Genomic DNA, 14,713 nt, shown 5'->3' with positions numbered 1-14,713 from the left:
AATTTCTGTTTTGATGGCAATTGTATTTCCTACATAAACAGCACACAGAATATCAGCTGAAAAAGTGTCTTACTTTTATCACCAGACTGAATCTGGAATTCATCTCTCAGGACCTGAACTAACAGTTCGATGTCGAGCTGCTCAGGCATCCCCTCTAAAAAAATCATCAGGACTTTTTTTCCATAACCACTGGAAAAAAAAAAAAAAAAGCAGCTCCAATGACATTATGTATACTCTGTCTTGGGCATTCATCCTCAAAGAGGAAGAATGGCCCACTTCTTTCTGTAGTCTACAGAAAGTAGACTGGCCTAGACTACACTTACAAAATTAAACTTCAAAGTAGATAAGAATCCCTCTAGAGTAAAGAACACGACTTCTACTCCAGATTTTCTAAACCGTTAATTAGTCTATGTCATTTCACAAAGTTTGTGTACTTTCAAGGACAAGACAATCCTGGACATGATCAGCTGTGCTTCAGGGTACCTAGTAATTTTCCTGTTTACCCATCTCTAAAGATAGGGTGAACGTTTGAAAACACTGATTCGTATTACTGCTACTCCGAATAAAATTATGGCCTTTTTAACAATTAAGCAATACAAAAGCAAAGAGCCATTACAAAGGGCATTTCATCTTGCTTTGGAAGTGGAAGCCTGTGTGAACAAGTACACTGCTTACCATGCAAAGCATACTTCTTAAACTTTCATGTTTACCACAGAATCTTCCAAGGATTTTTGTTTTGATTTTTACAAATTTTATTCTTATTGTGAGATGGTATTTATGTGTATTTATGCACTACAACTCTAGTGTTCTAATTCTAGCAAAAACATTGAAACCTGGAGGTTAGCTCTGGCACACTGACATATAGCTTCAAAGAAGACTTCCCTAGTTGATTTGACCCATTCCATTATAATGCAGGTGAAAATGCACATGGCAGTTCTTGGATCTTTTTAGATGTCTCTTCCTGATTTATTACAAACTTTCCCTAACCTAAAGAGCATACATAATGGACATATCTTGTTAGGTATATCCTTCCAAAACTACTAAAAAGATTTGTACGTGATGTGACTAAAAATTTGAGTGAACTGTCCTGTACACTGGAAATTAATAAGTTACTTTGAAGGTATGCGCATTGTCAGTTGACATTCTAAAGGCTATAGAGGACATTGACGAAAGCTAGTTAAAAAGTGGTAATATCTAGAAAACTTGAGGAGAAGGGTACAAGCAGTATACCTTTCAGTTAGACATTAGTGACTCAGGTGTTCGCAATGGTAATAGAAAAGGTACTGCATTAGACATATCACCACCCCTTTTAAGCTTTTAGATCCATTTTAATTTCTCTCTAAAGCAAATTAGCAGTATTAGGTCCATGACATTTGTTTTTGCACTATTGTTCCATAGGTACCCTTGGGCTCTAAGCTCACTAGAAATATTAAAACTAAAAGTCACTCATTGGCTGTTGAGATTAAAAAACAAAACAAAACAAAAAAAATTGCCAGTGTTTTGTGTCTGTATTTCTTCTATTGGTTTCCCCTTTTTACTTTGATTCAGTGATTGTTTAGCATGGGACAGAGCAGTTCATAAACTCTTAGTTACAAAGTCTGCTTGTAAGAGTACCAATACCTAGAAGTAGGTTATTATACATGTTTTCTCCCAAGTTTTCTGGAGAATATCCCAGTTCTTCCCCTTGTGTGAAAAATAAGCATACCTTTTGGTTGCAAGTGATCAATAATATGTTTATTTAAGAAGCTATTTTTATTACTGTTGTGGTTTAACCCGGCTGGCAGCTAAACACCACACAGCCGTTCGCTCACCCTCCCCCCTCCCTCTCTGGGATGGGGGGAGAGAAACGGGAAAGTGAAGCCTGTGAGTTGAGATAAAGACGGTTTATTAAGACAGGAAAATAATAATAACAATAATAATAATAATAGTGATAATGGTAATAGTATTAACAATAATAATGTGTAAGAAAACAAGTGATGCACAATGCAATTGCTCACCACCCGCTGACCGATGCCCAGCCTATTCCCGAGCAGCCGGCCCCCCCACCCCGGCCAGCCACCCCTATATATTGTTTAGCATGACGTCAGATGGTATGGAATACCCCTTTGGCCAGTTTGGGTCAGCTGTCCTGGGTCTTTCCCCTCCCAGCTCCTGCTGCACCCCCAGCCTGCTCGCTGGCAGGACAGAGCAAGAAGCCGAAAAGTCCTTGGCCTGGTGTAAACACTGCTCTGCAACAATTAAAACATCAGCATGTTATCAGCGCTCTTCTCATCCTAATCCAAAACATAGCACCCTACCAGCTACTATGAGCTACTTAACTCTGTCCTAACTGGAACCAGGACAATTACTTAGTTTCTCAAAAAATAAAATAAAATAAAATAATCTCAACAAATAATTAACAGGACCGGAAACTGGAATTTAACTCTTCTATTATGATAACTAGCAATTAATACAAATAACACTCCCATGCAGCAGAAGTTTGTCACAGCTATATAAAAGAGAGACTTAGGCCCAAGAGGAAGCTAGAAAGTAGACTGAAGGATTTCTGCAAAGCATGCATTTCTAAAATACATGACATGTTATTTTTGTTCCTGGTTCTTTATCTGTCAAGGACTGAAACTATTCACCCACTTCACCACCAGATAAGCACTTCCAACTCAGATGAACAAATTCACTCTACATGTAGGTAAGTCATCCAATTTACCAAGACATTATCTTGTCCCTTGTAGATAAAAATATTATAAACAGAACAGGTCAGACAAATAACATCCCACATAAATGATTCATGTACTAAACACACAAAACATGAGAAAAAATTTATTCTATGAATAAAATGCCTGGGCTGCATAAATCTGTAAACAGTTCAAACTAAAGCCAAAATTTGAACACATTTTCCAAAGTCATTAGAATGTAAATCAGTTACAAAGAATCCTGCAGTTCACTGCATGTTTGTCTAACATTTCTAAAAAAAATATAAAATGTAAAACTTGCAGAACAATTTAAATGAAATTACAACATTTCTGACAAGCATAACATTCAGTTTCCAGAATGACTAAGCTAATATTTAATTTACATGCACTCTCTATAGGTTAACGAGTCCACAGATACTGACCTATACATATAGATGTTACAGACACCCTCTACCTTACTCTACAAACTACATAGTAATTAGTATATTGGTCCTAATTTTGATCCACAGTGTATGCTTTAGCAAATATCTTGATGTGAAATATTTTGTTTCATACTACACTGATGTTAAACATGATTATTCTGCCTTAAACCATTCTATTTTTAATTTAAAAATTGAAAGGTCACTTTCAAAGCAATCACTGTTGATTCAGAATTCAACCAGCAGTAATAAAATAATATTTGTTTTCTAATGACATTTAAATTCCTAATGAATGAAGGGGAAACGAAGAGGGATGAGTATTTTCTCATAAAACTTATCATATATAAAAATAAAGTGCGTAACTTTAAGTGAAAAATTCATGCCTAGCAAAGATGGTTTCAATGACACTTAAGTGATAGCAGGTCTGAACAAGCTCTTTCAATACGTATTTTTCTGCTAAAAATACGAGATCCATTTAAATGTATCTTGCTTCTGTAAACAGCCATATTCATAATATGAACACATAAACACACAATATGGGCTACGTACTTACAGGTTAAGAGTATCTGTAGTCAAATCAATTAATCTGGATTCACATCTTTGTGTCTGAGAGCAAATTAGACTCCTTCACTGCTACTGGCCTGCTCACTGAATATTTGACCTGTTTAAAATGGCTTTAAAATGTTATGGGTCATAATGGCATTTTCTTAACAGCTACTTTAATTTACTTTACATGTATGGACACTACATTGTATGACACACTAATGCTGAAAAAAAAATCACACTTTTTTGTTGTAGCACTTTATCTTAGGAAAAAAAATAAAATAAGCTCTTATAAAATATCTACGACTATTTCTTTTCATTAATTTCTAATTCAACTTTCAGTGGAGCAAGTATTTGTTGGAGAAAGGACACAATCAAGAACAGTACTATATTCACTATTAACATCAGCAAAAGCCAGGTGTCACAAGAACAATAACCAGGTTGCTGCAGAGCTTTTAGACCCTCTTTTCAGACTGCAGGATAGATTAGCATGAGAATTGATAATGTGCCGATGCCTAGTGCATTCATTTTGTTTTTCTGTTTTTAAAGACTTTGAAATTACTAAGAGACAAATTTACTGAAAAATAGTATTATGATTTCCAATTGCAGCCACATTATACTTTTCTGCTACACTTGATTGTACTCTAAAATTATTTTTATGCATATGAATAAATATATAAACAACACTTTTATAACAATCCCTCTACTAAAAAAATGGGGACTAGGGGATAAACATACATATATATTATATAAATATACATACAAGTGTGTGTGTATATATATATATTTTTAATCTTGCTACCATCTCATGGCTTAGCTGCACTTCTAAAGGACAAGGAATTAGTCTTTTTGCCTTGGGTGTGCTAAAATTTCCCTGGTTTTATGTATGTTTTTGATCTATGAGCAACAGCTATCCAACAGACCGATTCACCCTATGCTCCCTTTCCACAAGAGAGACAGTTCCATTTGTGTCAGCATAACACATCTGTAGTCCACTGCCGCTTTCCTAAATAGTATCAAGTAAATAGTTATTTGGATCCCCTAATTTTACTATATTTTAGTGCTCATAAAGCAATTCCATTGTCTTGATGATATTATCTCTGCCTTTTTCTGAATGTACATGCCCAAAAGTATATATTTTTTTTCTTTTTAATGAGATTTTAACATCACCTATTATGGGATAATACGGGATAAACTCTACCTTGTCTACAAACAAATAGTTTCTGGTGTTTGTTGCAGCTAGCAGAATAAGGTTCAGCCCAGCATATTCAGCAACATAATTTGATGTGTTGTATTCTGTTAGGGATTATCAGCATGAAAACAACAGGACCTTATTAAGTTCATTTCTTATGAGTTTTGACTTGTTTACATCAAGAATGTTGATTTTACAATTTAAAGCATGCATGGTTCATACATGCATTTCTGCTTAGTGAATAAAGTGTTAATGTTGGTTGCTTGTGTAATATTTTGAACGCTGTACAGTATAATACATCTTTACGATTTCATACATTTAAGGAGCTGTCTCAAAGTACGCAAACAAAGCAGAATTATCTCTGCTCTTACTAGGAAATCACATCTGTGAAACATCTGATTCAATGCTTATCTTTGAGTAGTTGCTTATGACAGAGGTCACTGTGTGTTTTCTAATGTTTTTAAAACTTCAGTTAAGATAAAGTTCATAGTTAAATGAAAAGATCACTAGGAAGAAATGTTAAGACAGATTTCTTAACCCATATACTCAAGGGGAGAAAAAAAGTAGCCACCATTTATCACTGCTTGAAGCAGGACAGATTTCTCAGACAAAGAAAATCTGGAAGGCAATCACAGTTTAGCAATTTCCTGGTGCCTTTCATCTAAACACCATGTAATACTAAATAAACATTAATGAATTAAGTTGCTTAATGTATCTACAAAGTAAGTACTGTAAAGAAGTGTACTTACTTTTTTGGCAGATGTCCTAGTACCTTAAAGTTGCCTGATCATAAAATGATCCAGAGCAATAATTGTGAGCCATCAAGTAAAAGTTACACATATTTTCATAATCTACAGAGTGTTTTGTGAGAAGCTAGGTGGAAAACAGTCTCAAGATATTGATGGTTGACCAATTTTAAATGTATATCGTTTTTTGATTAAAAGAAAAAGTCAAATTTTAAGAGGACTGTTTATTTTTAAAATCAACTCTATTCTTTATTTTGTTATCTATTTGTAAAATCTCCTTTTGTCACCTCCAAGAGCCCTTGAAAGTCCTGTTTCACAGCTTTAGAATTGTAAGGCTAGTTAAAAAAAAAAAGTGGAAATTCAAGTTATAATTATCTATTCTGATTATTTAATATATTTATGCAAGATTATTACATAAAAGTAATAGCTTGAATATTGAAAACACATCTGGATATACTCAATTCCAGTTCTTGGAATACTTGGAAAAGAAGGGAAATTATCGATGCGTAATGATCCTAAATCTTATGTGGATACTTTCTTACTGATGACATACATTTGATTTCTTGAAGATTTTTCTAGAATTCTTTCAATTTCTTTAGGAAATTTCAGTACATGCAAATAAAATAAAAGTTGTCTGCAATTATGTATTATATAATGCACATCATTATATAGCTTTAAAATGTCCTCTAACATCATTACAAATCAATATTTGAAAAAAAAAATTGTTGTTTTTTCCTCCCCAGATAATCAGTTATTTATTTTCATAATACTATTAGAAGATCACAAAAATTAAGAACTGGACTCAGACTGTAACATCCCATTCATTTCAAAGTATATACTTGCAGTGTTAAGGATCATATTTCTTCTAAAAACAAATGCCTCAAATTAGCACATTTCTCCAAAAAACTGCAAAATGTACTAACTGTAGAAAAATGTCAGCAATAAAACATTATTAGAAACATTTAAAAAATGAGCACCAAATTCTTGGCTTTGTTATCTCAATTCAATTCTACTAAACATGACAACAACATTTTGTTAGATTGCAATGATAGTCTCTTGACATGTCTTGGTACATCAAGAAAATTTGAAAAAAATTACCTCTGCAAGCCACTGAAATAAATTTGCATGTACCACATGTTCATAGTTTTAAAATAAATAAGTCATAAATAACAATAGGACTAAAACTAAATAAAATTGAATATGTATTATCTTATTGTATGTGTATTATTTTTATTGTTTTTCAAAGGATAGCTTGCTTTGAGGTTTTTGGCTCACATTTATACAAAGCTCTCTTCCATATTTGTGCATAACAGGAAGGAATCCACAAGTCTGGGCTTAACTAGCTGCTGAAAATCTGAATCTTCAAGTCTATCAGGACTCATAACTGCCAGTCTTCGTAAGGCTGCCTATAAAAAAAAAAAAAAAAAAAAGGGAATACTGTTAAGCTTCGACAAAGTCTTCATTGCAGGAACTCATAGTAACAATCTCCAAATAACATCCAGGACTCAAAACTAAAGAATTCAGGTTTATGGACACTTTTGCCAAGCTGATCTCTCACTAGTGTCTTCATCTGTCAGATGAACCTCCCCTCAAAATCAGCTATTAAATGACAACTCTTTCTAAGCACATTACTCTCAGACATTAGCGGCAAGAACCGTTTGGTATTAAAGGAAAGAACACACGGGCAACAGCTAGAGCACTTCTATTGTAAATGTATCTCTGATTTGCTGCATGTCTGTCACTCCCTCTGTATCTCAATTCTGTTCTCAGCTTTTGTCTTAATTTTTGTCTGACTCAGAAAGTGTCTGCCAGTGGATTTTTATGCAATGCCTATAAACAGATCTTTTAGACAGAAGTGTAGTATAAAGAAGGAATTTGGGATCCATTTGGAAACAAGTAAAACTACCAGTTGTTAGGATTATGAAACTGCATAATACAAATTACTTTGATAATACCGTTGTGTTTAACCTCTCCCTTTCTAAGAAATTACTTGTTTTTCTCAACAGAATAAAATATACAACTACATACCTTCTAGCAACCTGACACTACAGATGCAACTGAAAAGCAAGCTAGTTTTCTTCAAGAATAAAAACTGTCTTCAAACTAGTAAGGTCCGATAGTTGTGATCAGCTATCCTTGCACTGTTTATCAATGCTATATTAACAGAGGAGTTAATCACCTGCTTCAAAGTACACAAAAAGTAAACAACTAAGCTAAAAACACCAAAAAGATACAAGCATTTGGACCTCAGTGATGATATATATGAGCCTGAGGCAGTATATTTGTCTCGAGTACAACATTTTTGCCACATTATTCAGAAAAGTGCCATTGTGCAGTTGCTAAACTATCCGGAGAAGTGCTGAGGTGGACAGGCAGGTAACGTCTCAATCAATAGATATGAATTCAGGGAATGTGCAGCACTAACTCAGTGAGACAGGGCAGTAGAAAAGTCAGTCTTGTTTGCTGCCATCACTCTGTGGCCTCTGCTCAAGCCATAGAAGATTAATCAGTATTCTCAGCACACATGCAGAATAACCATAGTATTTCTTATGGTCACTTTCAAACCCTCTTCATCATGAATGAGTCCTGCTTAAATGAACAAAAACTTACCCTATACACATACAAAGCAAGCTAGGTCATTGTAGCTTTGATTAACACCAAGATTTATTTTGGCACTACAATAACATTAATATTATATTAAAAAAAAAAACCACACACACACTGTCAAGCAATATTCTTCACCCACGTCCCCAGAGCACTTTCCTCTTGCAGTATCCTACATGAAATTACTTAACTCCAACAGCAGGCTGGGGCTCACAGTCTATGTGGCGTAGGGCCAGCAACTAGGATTTTTCTCCTAAGCAGAGACAGTGTTAACCTTCCATTGGCCACTCCTTGGCTAAGCTCTATGTTGTCTTAGAGACTCAAATAGGAAAAAAAAATAATAGGTTATAGTGAAAGCAAATCTCCATTACTCTCTTTGGCCATTTTATTTAATTATTTGTATATATATTTATATGTATGTGTGCATGTGCACAAAGAAAGGGCTACTACCTCTGTGATTCAAGGCTCATTTCAGCAAAGATATCACCAGAGAATGGAATTTAACAATTATTGACGCATTAAATTACAAAGTTGAGTGCTCAACAATATGAAGTTGAAGACATTTTTTACATGTTCACCTAAAACTTCAATTACAGGAAGAATAACTAACACTGTACACGATTATACTTAAGGGGAAAAGCAGGAGGCCCTGACATGAATTTAAAACATTTTTGCAATACTTATTCATTTCGAAGTCTAAAGGACTGGATTTTATGCATTTTGCAGGATAAGCATGATAAAAAGGTACCTACCAGACATGCCACTAAAACAGAATCACTGTTATTTCTTTCAGTTGGTGATCGGCAAAGTTTAATTAGGCGAGGAATACCTGCATGCACAAAAGAATATTGGGATAAACAATTCAGAAACACAAACTACTTATCTGAGATAAAAGGATAAAAGGCCTTTAACAAAAATGTTAATATTTATCTTCCTTACCAAATATTACCTCTAATGCCAAGATGGTATCCAAATACTTAAGATACTTTCCATGGAGCTAGCACTTCACAATTAATACTTGTAAATTGTAAACAAAGAAATGCATTGTTTTTAACCTTTGTTGCTCTTTCAGAATGAAAATCATTATTCCACTTCTTCCCCATCTATCCTCCCACATGCCTTTAAAAAACTCCAGCCCAAAGAAAATGTTGCCTCCCAGTAGATTCAGCACATCTGAACCTGCTCTGGTCTAAGTTTTCTGTTCATTGATGGATACTGCACAAGGGTTTAAGTAAAGGAATGTGGGAGGTAGCACTGTTAGTTGTCACAGTCTGACACACCTATGCATTGAGTGGAAGCTCCATCTCAGGCTTCTCTAGGAAATGAACCAGAGGTTCATTTAGCAGAACCTCCTAACCCTCTGAACAGATTTTATAGGGAACCTATTCCACAAACTGTACCAAGTGAGGCTAAAAAATAAAAAGAGCTCCTCCTTGACAGTTCCTCCCTCTTTTTCAGTCTCATTAAGCTAGTGAGACATCCTTACAGCTGAGTTTTACAGCTGCATCTGCCACTTCAGGGTCTCGGCTGAGTCGTGCCAGTGTAACCGCAGATTTCTGTTGGACTCGCTCACAAGCAGCAACTTCTGCTGTATTTCCTGAAGATGACCTTTCAAAGAGCATTTCCATTAAAAGTTGAATACCTAGAAGAATGTAAGAGCCATTGTTAGCCTCTTTCAAAAATAAATAAATAAATAAATAAATAAATAAAATCAGTCCAAAAAAGTAAAGAGAAAAAGCGAGTTAGGTAAATAGAATTACTGCCTGAATAGTACATGAAGAATGCATAACTGTGGGCTCCAACTTTGCCATCAGTATTTAGGCACATCTGATCTGTGTGAAGTTTGTTTTCACTAAGAAACTACAGAACTTCTGGAACTAGAAAATGCACTAGCTCTTCCCTCTTCCATTCAGGCTGCTTTGAAACAGCCTGACTGGAGTCCAGTAGTTAGTATTTTAAATTGGCTAAAAAAATATTTATGAAAACAAAATGAGTTCTTTATTTGCTTCTAAACTAACCTAAAGCTAATCATTAACCTAAAAAACAGTAGGAACATATTTCAGGTTTCTACGTGATGTTTGAATTAAAAGAAAATAAAAGGTGTTTGGTTTTTTTTTTTTTTCATTTTACATATTTTTAAGCGAACTTTTAAAATCTTCTGTCTCAAACTATTTGAATTAATCTGCATTCTAAAAACCCCTGATAAGGGAAATGATGAAGTTCTGCTTCTCGAAGTTTACTATGACTAGTCTTCATTTCAGAGGAGACAACGTCACCCATATCATTTTTTTAATTTTTTTTTTAAATCAATTTACGGTTGCCTGTAAGACTTGATACTCATATTGCAGCAGGACAAGACCAGATGAGACTGCACTGATTTATCTTTTCGAAATTATTTTAAATGTAAGGACAATTATGTGCTATTAAACTCCATATGCCATTAGGCATTCAGATTACTTTAGGTAGCATCTGAGGATTTTAACAGTTGGAACATTTGCATAAACAATTAAGAGAATTAGCACCAGAATTACGCAGCTAGATAATAATCAATTGACATACAAGAAAAAAAAAGTCAAAGTTGGGTAGAAAACCCATCGAGACTCTGTAAGATTTGAAGACCGCTCTCGGTAGCACATACGTAAACCTGGCTTCTGACCAGCATCTAATTATTTTAGTGTTAGTCAGACACAGAAGCTTTTATACACAAGAAGAGTGCTAACCCTTCTAGAAAGCCTGGGGGAAAATGCTTCTGTGTGGACTTGCATGATGTGTATACACAAACTTTACTTTATCACATACATACTTCCATTAATTAAATGTTTCACTGAGGGAGGACAGGACAGAACACCTCTGTTTTCTTTTGGAAAGAAGAACAGACTCTTAGGCACTGTATACTTCTTTTTTATTTTGGTCCAAGTCAGGCTTACAGCTCACCAGTGGTGTGAGTGCGCACAGATCCAATGCAATCTGTGATGAATATTAAACAATTTGCCCAAATTGTTCCACAGTTATTTGCAAATGTTAACAGCAATGTCCTGGTCCTACAAAGCACAGCATGCTTGGCTGTCCTTTTATGATCTTTCTGCACTTGTGGGAACATGATCAAATAGCTGTCAACAAAGCAGTTCATGGTGTGCTCAAGGAAATAGATACGCAAACTACATAATCAACTTGTTAATCAAAAAGGAGTGCAAAAGTTTCCAGGACATATCCGGATTGTAGGTGCTAACAACAGAAAATCAGGAAAAAATATAACTTGAACAGAAATCACCAACAGGGTATTTTCTACCCAATCTGATAATTACAAATACCTACAGACCTGAGGAAGTCAGGGTCTTACCAAGAGTTTCTGGGAAAGACTCCAGGGAGGGAAATTTCATGCACCGGCACCAAGATGTCCAGAAGCACCCACCCAACCTCTAGGAACACAGCGAGCATGCTTCACCAAGAGCATGACAGAAACCAGCATATGGACCCAAATGACCCCTCTCCAGGACTGGCCCTCCACTCCCATGGAACAAGGACATTGTGTAAGAAACCTACGTGCTAACCTACCTGTCTTCTCCCCCTACTGCATTGCTTTCTACATGGGACAGGGAGGTCATATAATTTGTAAAATTGCACACATCTGTGATGGAAGTGCTTTGGTATCAAAATCTATTCAACCTCCACATTTTCATTTAGTCTCAAACAGCAATACGTTTTCACACATAAACACACCTTAGCAAGGATATCAGATGCACACTACCTCTGTGCACACATGGATTCCATCTAGCAAATGATCCTTGCCAGTTGTACTTGTATGCGCAGAACTCAAATTTTCCATTGAAATATGGAAATAATAAACAACTAAATCCAATATTACATGAAATTGACTATTTCAAGATCCGCTTTCTACATGGATGCTGAAACCCATTGTCATAAGATTCAAATAGATCCAAACTCAAAACCTCTCCTACACAAACATTAATTAAAACACTGTGGAAGGGATATGCCTAGGACAGAAAAGATAATGTTTGTGAAGCTTCACAATAATTGAATATCTCCAACTGAAAGGGGAGAAGAAAAAAGCTTACAATATTGCTTGGCCATGAATTTGTTGGTAAGTGTATTAGTAAGGCAGTTATGTCTTCCACAGAATTATTAACCTAACTGGTCAGACTTCTGGTGGGCCCATGACACCTAGTTCTTTTTAACATCATGAATTTCTTGTAATATGATATTTAAAGGACTGGGGGGGGGGGAGACAACTGCTCTTCAGTAAGAAAAACAATATATCAAAATTTGTACCTCTGAATACCTGTGAACAAAGGAACAGAAACTATACATGGCTCTGTATCAGATATCTTCCAATGTGTAAGAATTGATACCTTATGCAGTGTAATTATAAGAATAAAAAATGTTGAAACACTTCCATACTACCTTGCATTGTGCATCTACAAATAAACAGCATGCACATACACGCAAAATCAGCAATGTGGCCTTACATGCAAAGCCTTCTAAACCAGTGGTAAATTATTTCAGTTACGAGGAACTCTCCCAAGGACTCATTCTGCACCCTGCAGCAATATGCAATATCCAATAGAGACAAGATTCAAAGCGAAGTATTATTAGTGAAGTCTTTCTCCTTTACCTTGCAAATAATCCTTTCCTTTCAAACATTCTCCACAAACACATATAGAATGCAATTCAGCCAAAATACATACCATTTCCTTGAATGATTTCTGAAGCACATTGGTCCAAGACAGACATGTTTGCCAATATTGTTACCACCTGTTATTAAAAAGAGAAGGAAATACTAAGTATGGTGTTATAAATCACAATGGTATTTAGTATTTGTGAATGTAAAATTAGTATGGCAGGAATATGGCAAAATCAGTAAAAATTAAAAGCGTTCTTGTAGGAGAACAGTCTATTCCCACCTCTGATTTCTCAGGGGTCTCTTACGTAAGGCTGACAATTGAAACCAAGACAACAAGAAAAATAACGTTTCTTTTTCTCTCACTCCTATACTCATGCAGAGAAGTATGTCATAGAGTTCTATACAGCAGAAGAATTGTTTCAGTGGTCAAATCAGAAGAAAGAAGATAAGCATTTATATATATATATAAAAAAAAAAAAAAGGGAGTTCTACAAATAATTCAGCCAAGAGCTGCCCTTACTCAGAAGCCAGACCTGTGGTCCCATTCCAGCACAGATAATGCTCACAGGACAGGTTAAGCACTAGCACATACCGTACATTCAGTAATGGTACATTACTGTTACCTTTCTGCTTCAGGGTTTGGCTTAAACTTTGAGGAACACTCACAAAGGATCTGAAGATTTCAGCCATAATTCAAATGATAATTTAAGGAATATTTTTCAGTCTTAAAATCTTATTAACATGCATAGAGATTATGTGCATTAGAGCACTGTCCCAACCAGAGCTGGTCCTAAGAGTCTGTTTACACATTTCCTGAGCTAAGATCAAAATTAGGTTTTGCACCAAAAGAAGCAGGTTGTGAAATCACAACTTATGGAATTTCTTATCCAAAATAGTATTAACTGTTTTCAAGATTAGGTGCAATGCAGCTTGCTTTAAATGATGCAGCAGCCATTGACAGAGCCTGGATCATGTAGACCTGTTGGCTTTCAGTCATTACCTTCACTGATATTGTATAGTTTCTATCATAAATCCTGCACAATAGTCTTTTATACTTTAGTCTTCAAATAAATCGCTTCCTACATGCAAGTACATCTCATTATTAACAGCACATGTGAGAGACTAAATAATAAATGTGACATATCATTATAATACAAAGTAGAAATAATATTCTTCCTTAAAATATTCCTATTTTCTTGTTGAGAAATACTGATCAGCCTCAAAAATAATGATCAATTTGAGAACTGGTTATGACTTAACTGTATAGCATTTGCTCACAAACAAGCAAACTTCTTAGACAGATGTAAGTAGATCAAATCACAGTTCTGATCTCACTTTACCATTTTAATAACAAGGATGACTCATTTTCAATGATGTGACATAAAGGTCTTCCACTTTCGAAGGCAGTGTTACAGTGTCATCTCTCTGAATAAATATATGTACTTAGGATGCAAATGAGTTGCTGAAACTCTAAAGAGTGACAGGTAGAAATATGGTAACTCAGTCTATGTCTATGTATTTATTCCATATTAATTATTAACACTGTTTCAGGCAGAGTGTATATGTTTTCTCATTCTAAATTATATCCTGTTAATGAAAATTACTTCCTCTATGCAGAATATGTACCTCATGTGGCTCTCTAAGCCACAGATGAAGAATTCAATTAACTACAATTTGAATATGTGCCAATTATTCCACTGCTTCAAGTTATTTTGTCTAATAAGTATTTTCATATGTAAAAATATTTTGTGTATATCTTTTGAGACCAAAAATTATTTGAGTGATGGTTACATTTATACTTCAGACTCCTTTGTGTTGATCACACAGCCCCTTTATTTTTCAATGTATTTATGAACTAGTCTAAAGGTTTTATATGT

At 35.0% G+C, this 14,713-nt stretch overlaps 1 protein-coding gene across 1 annotated transcript in view; it reads right to left on the bottom strand.

Moving 5' to 3' along the window:
• Nucleotides 1-14,713, bottom strand: part of INSC (INSC spindle orientation adaptor protein) — a 510,527-nt gene that overhangs the window by 380,048 nt on the left and 115,766 nt on the right. The window contains exons 10-14 of the mRNA XM_083840240.1: nucleotides 12,901-12,967; nucleotides 9,681-9,836; nucleotides 8,947-9,023; nucleotides 3,663-6,996; nucleotides 74-189 (exon numbers count right to left, since the gene is read on the bottom strand). Of these exons, the coding sequence (XP_083696366.1) occupies nucleotides 6,868-6,996; nucleotides 8,947-9,023; nucleotides 9,681-9,836; nucleotides 12,901-12,967 (429 nt within the window). The 3' untranslated portion in view covers nucleotides 74-189; nucleotides 3,663-6,867. The remainder of the gene's footprint in view (nucleotides 1-73; nucleotides 190-3,662; nucleotides 6,997-8,946; nucleotides 9,024-9,680; nucleotides 9,837-12,900; nucleotides 12,968-14,713) is intronic.

This window comes from Anser anser, assembly GCF_964211835.1.
Source record: "Anser anser genome assembly, chromosome: 5".
Lineage (NCBI taxonomy): Eukaryota > Metazoa > Chordata > Aves > Anseriformes > Anatidae > Anser > Anser anser.
The sequence above is the reverse complement of the archived record's forward strand: the minus strand, read 5'-3'. Positions and strand labels throughout refer to the sequence as shown.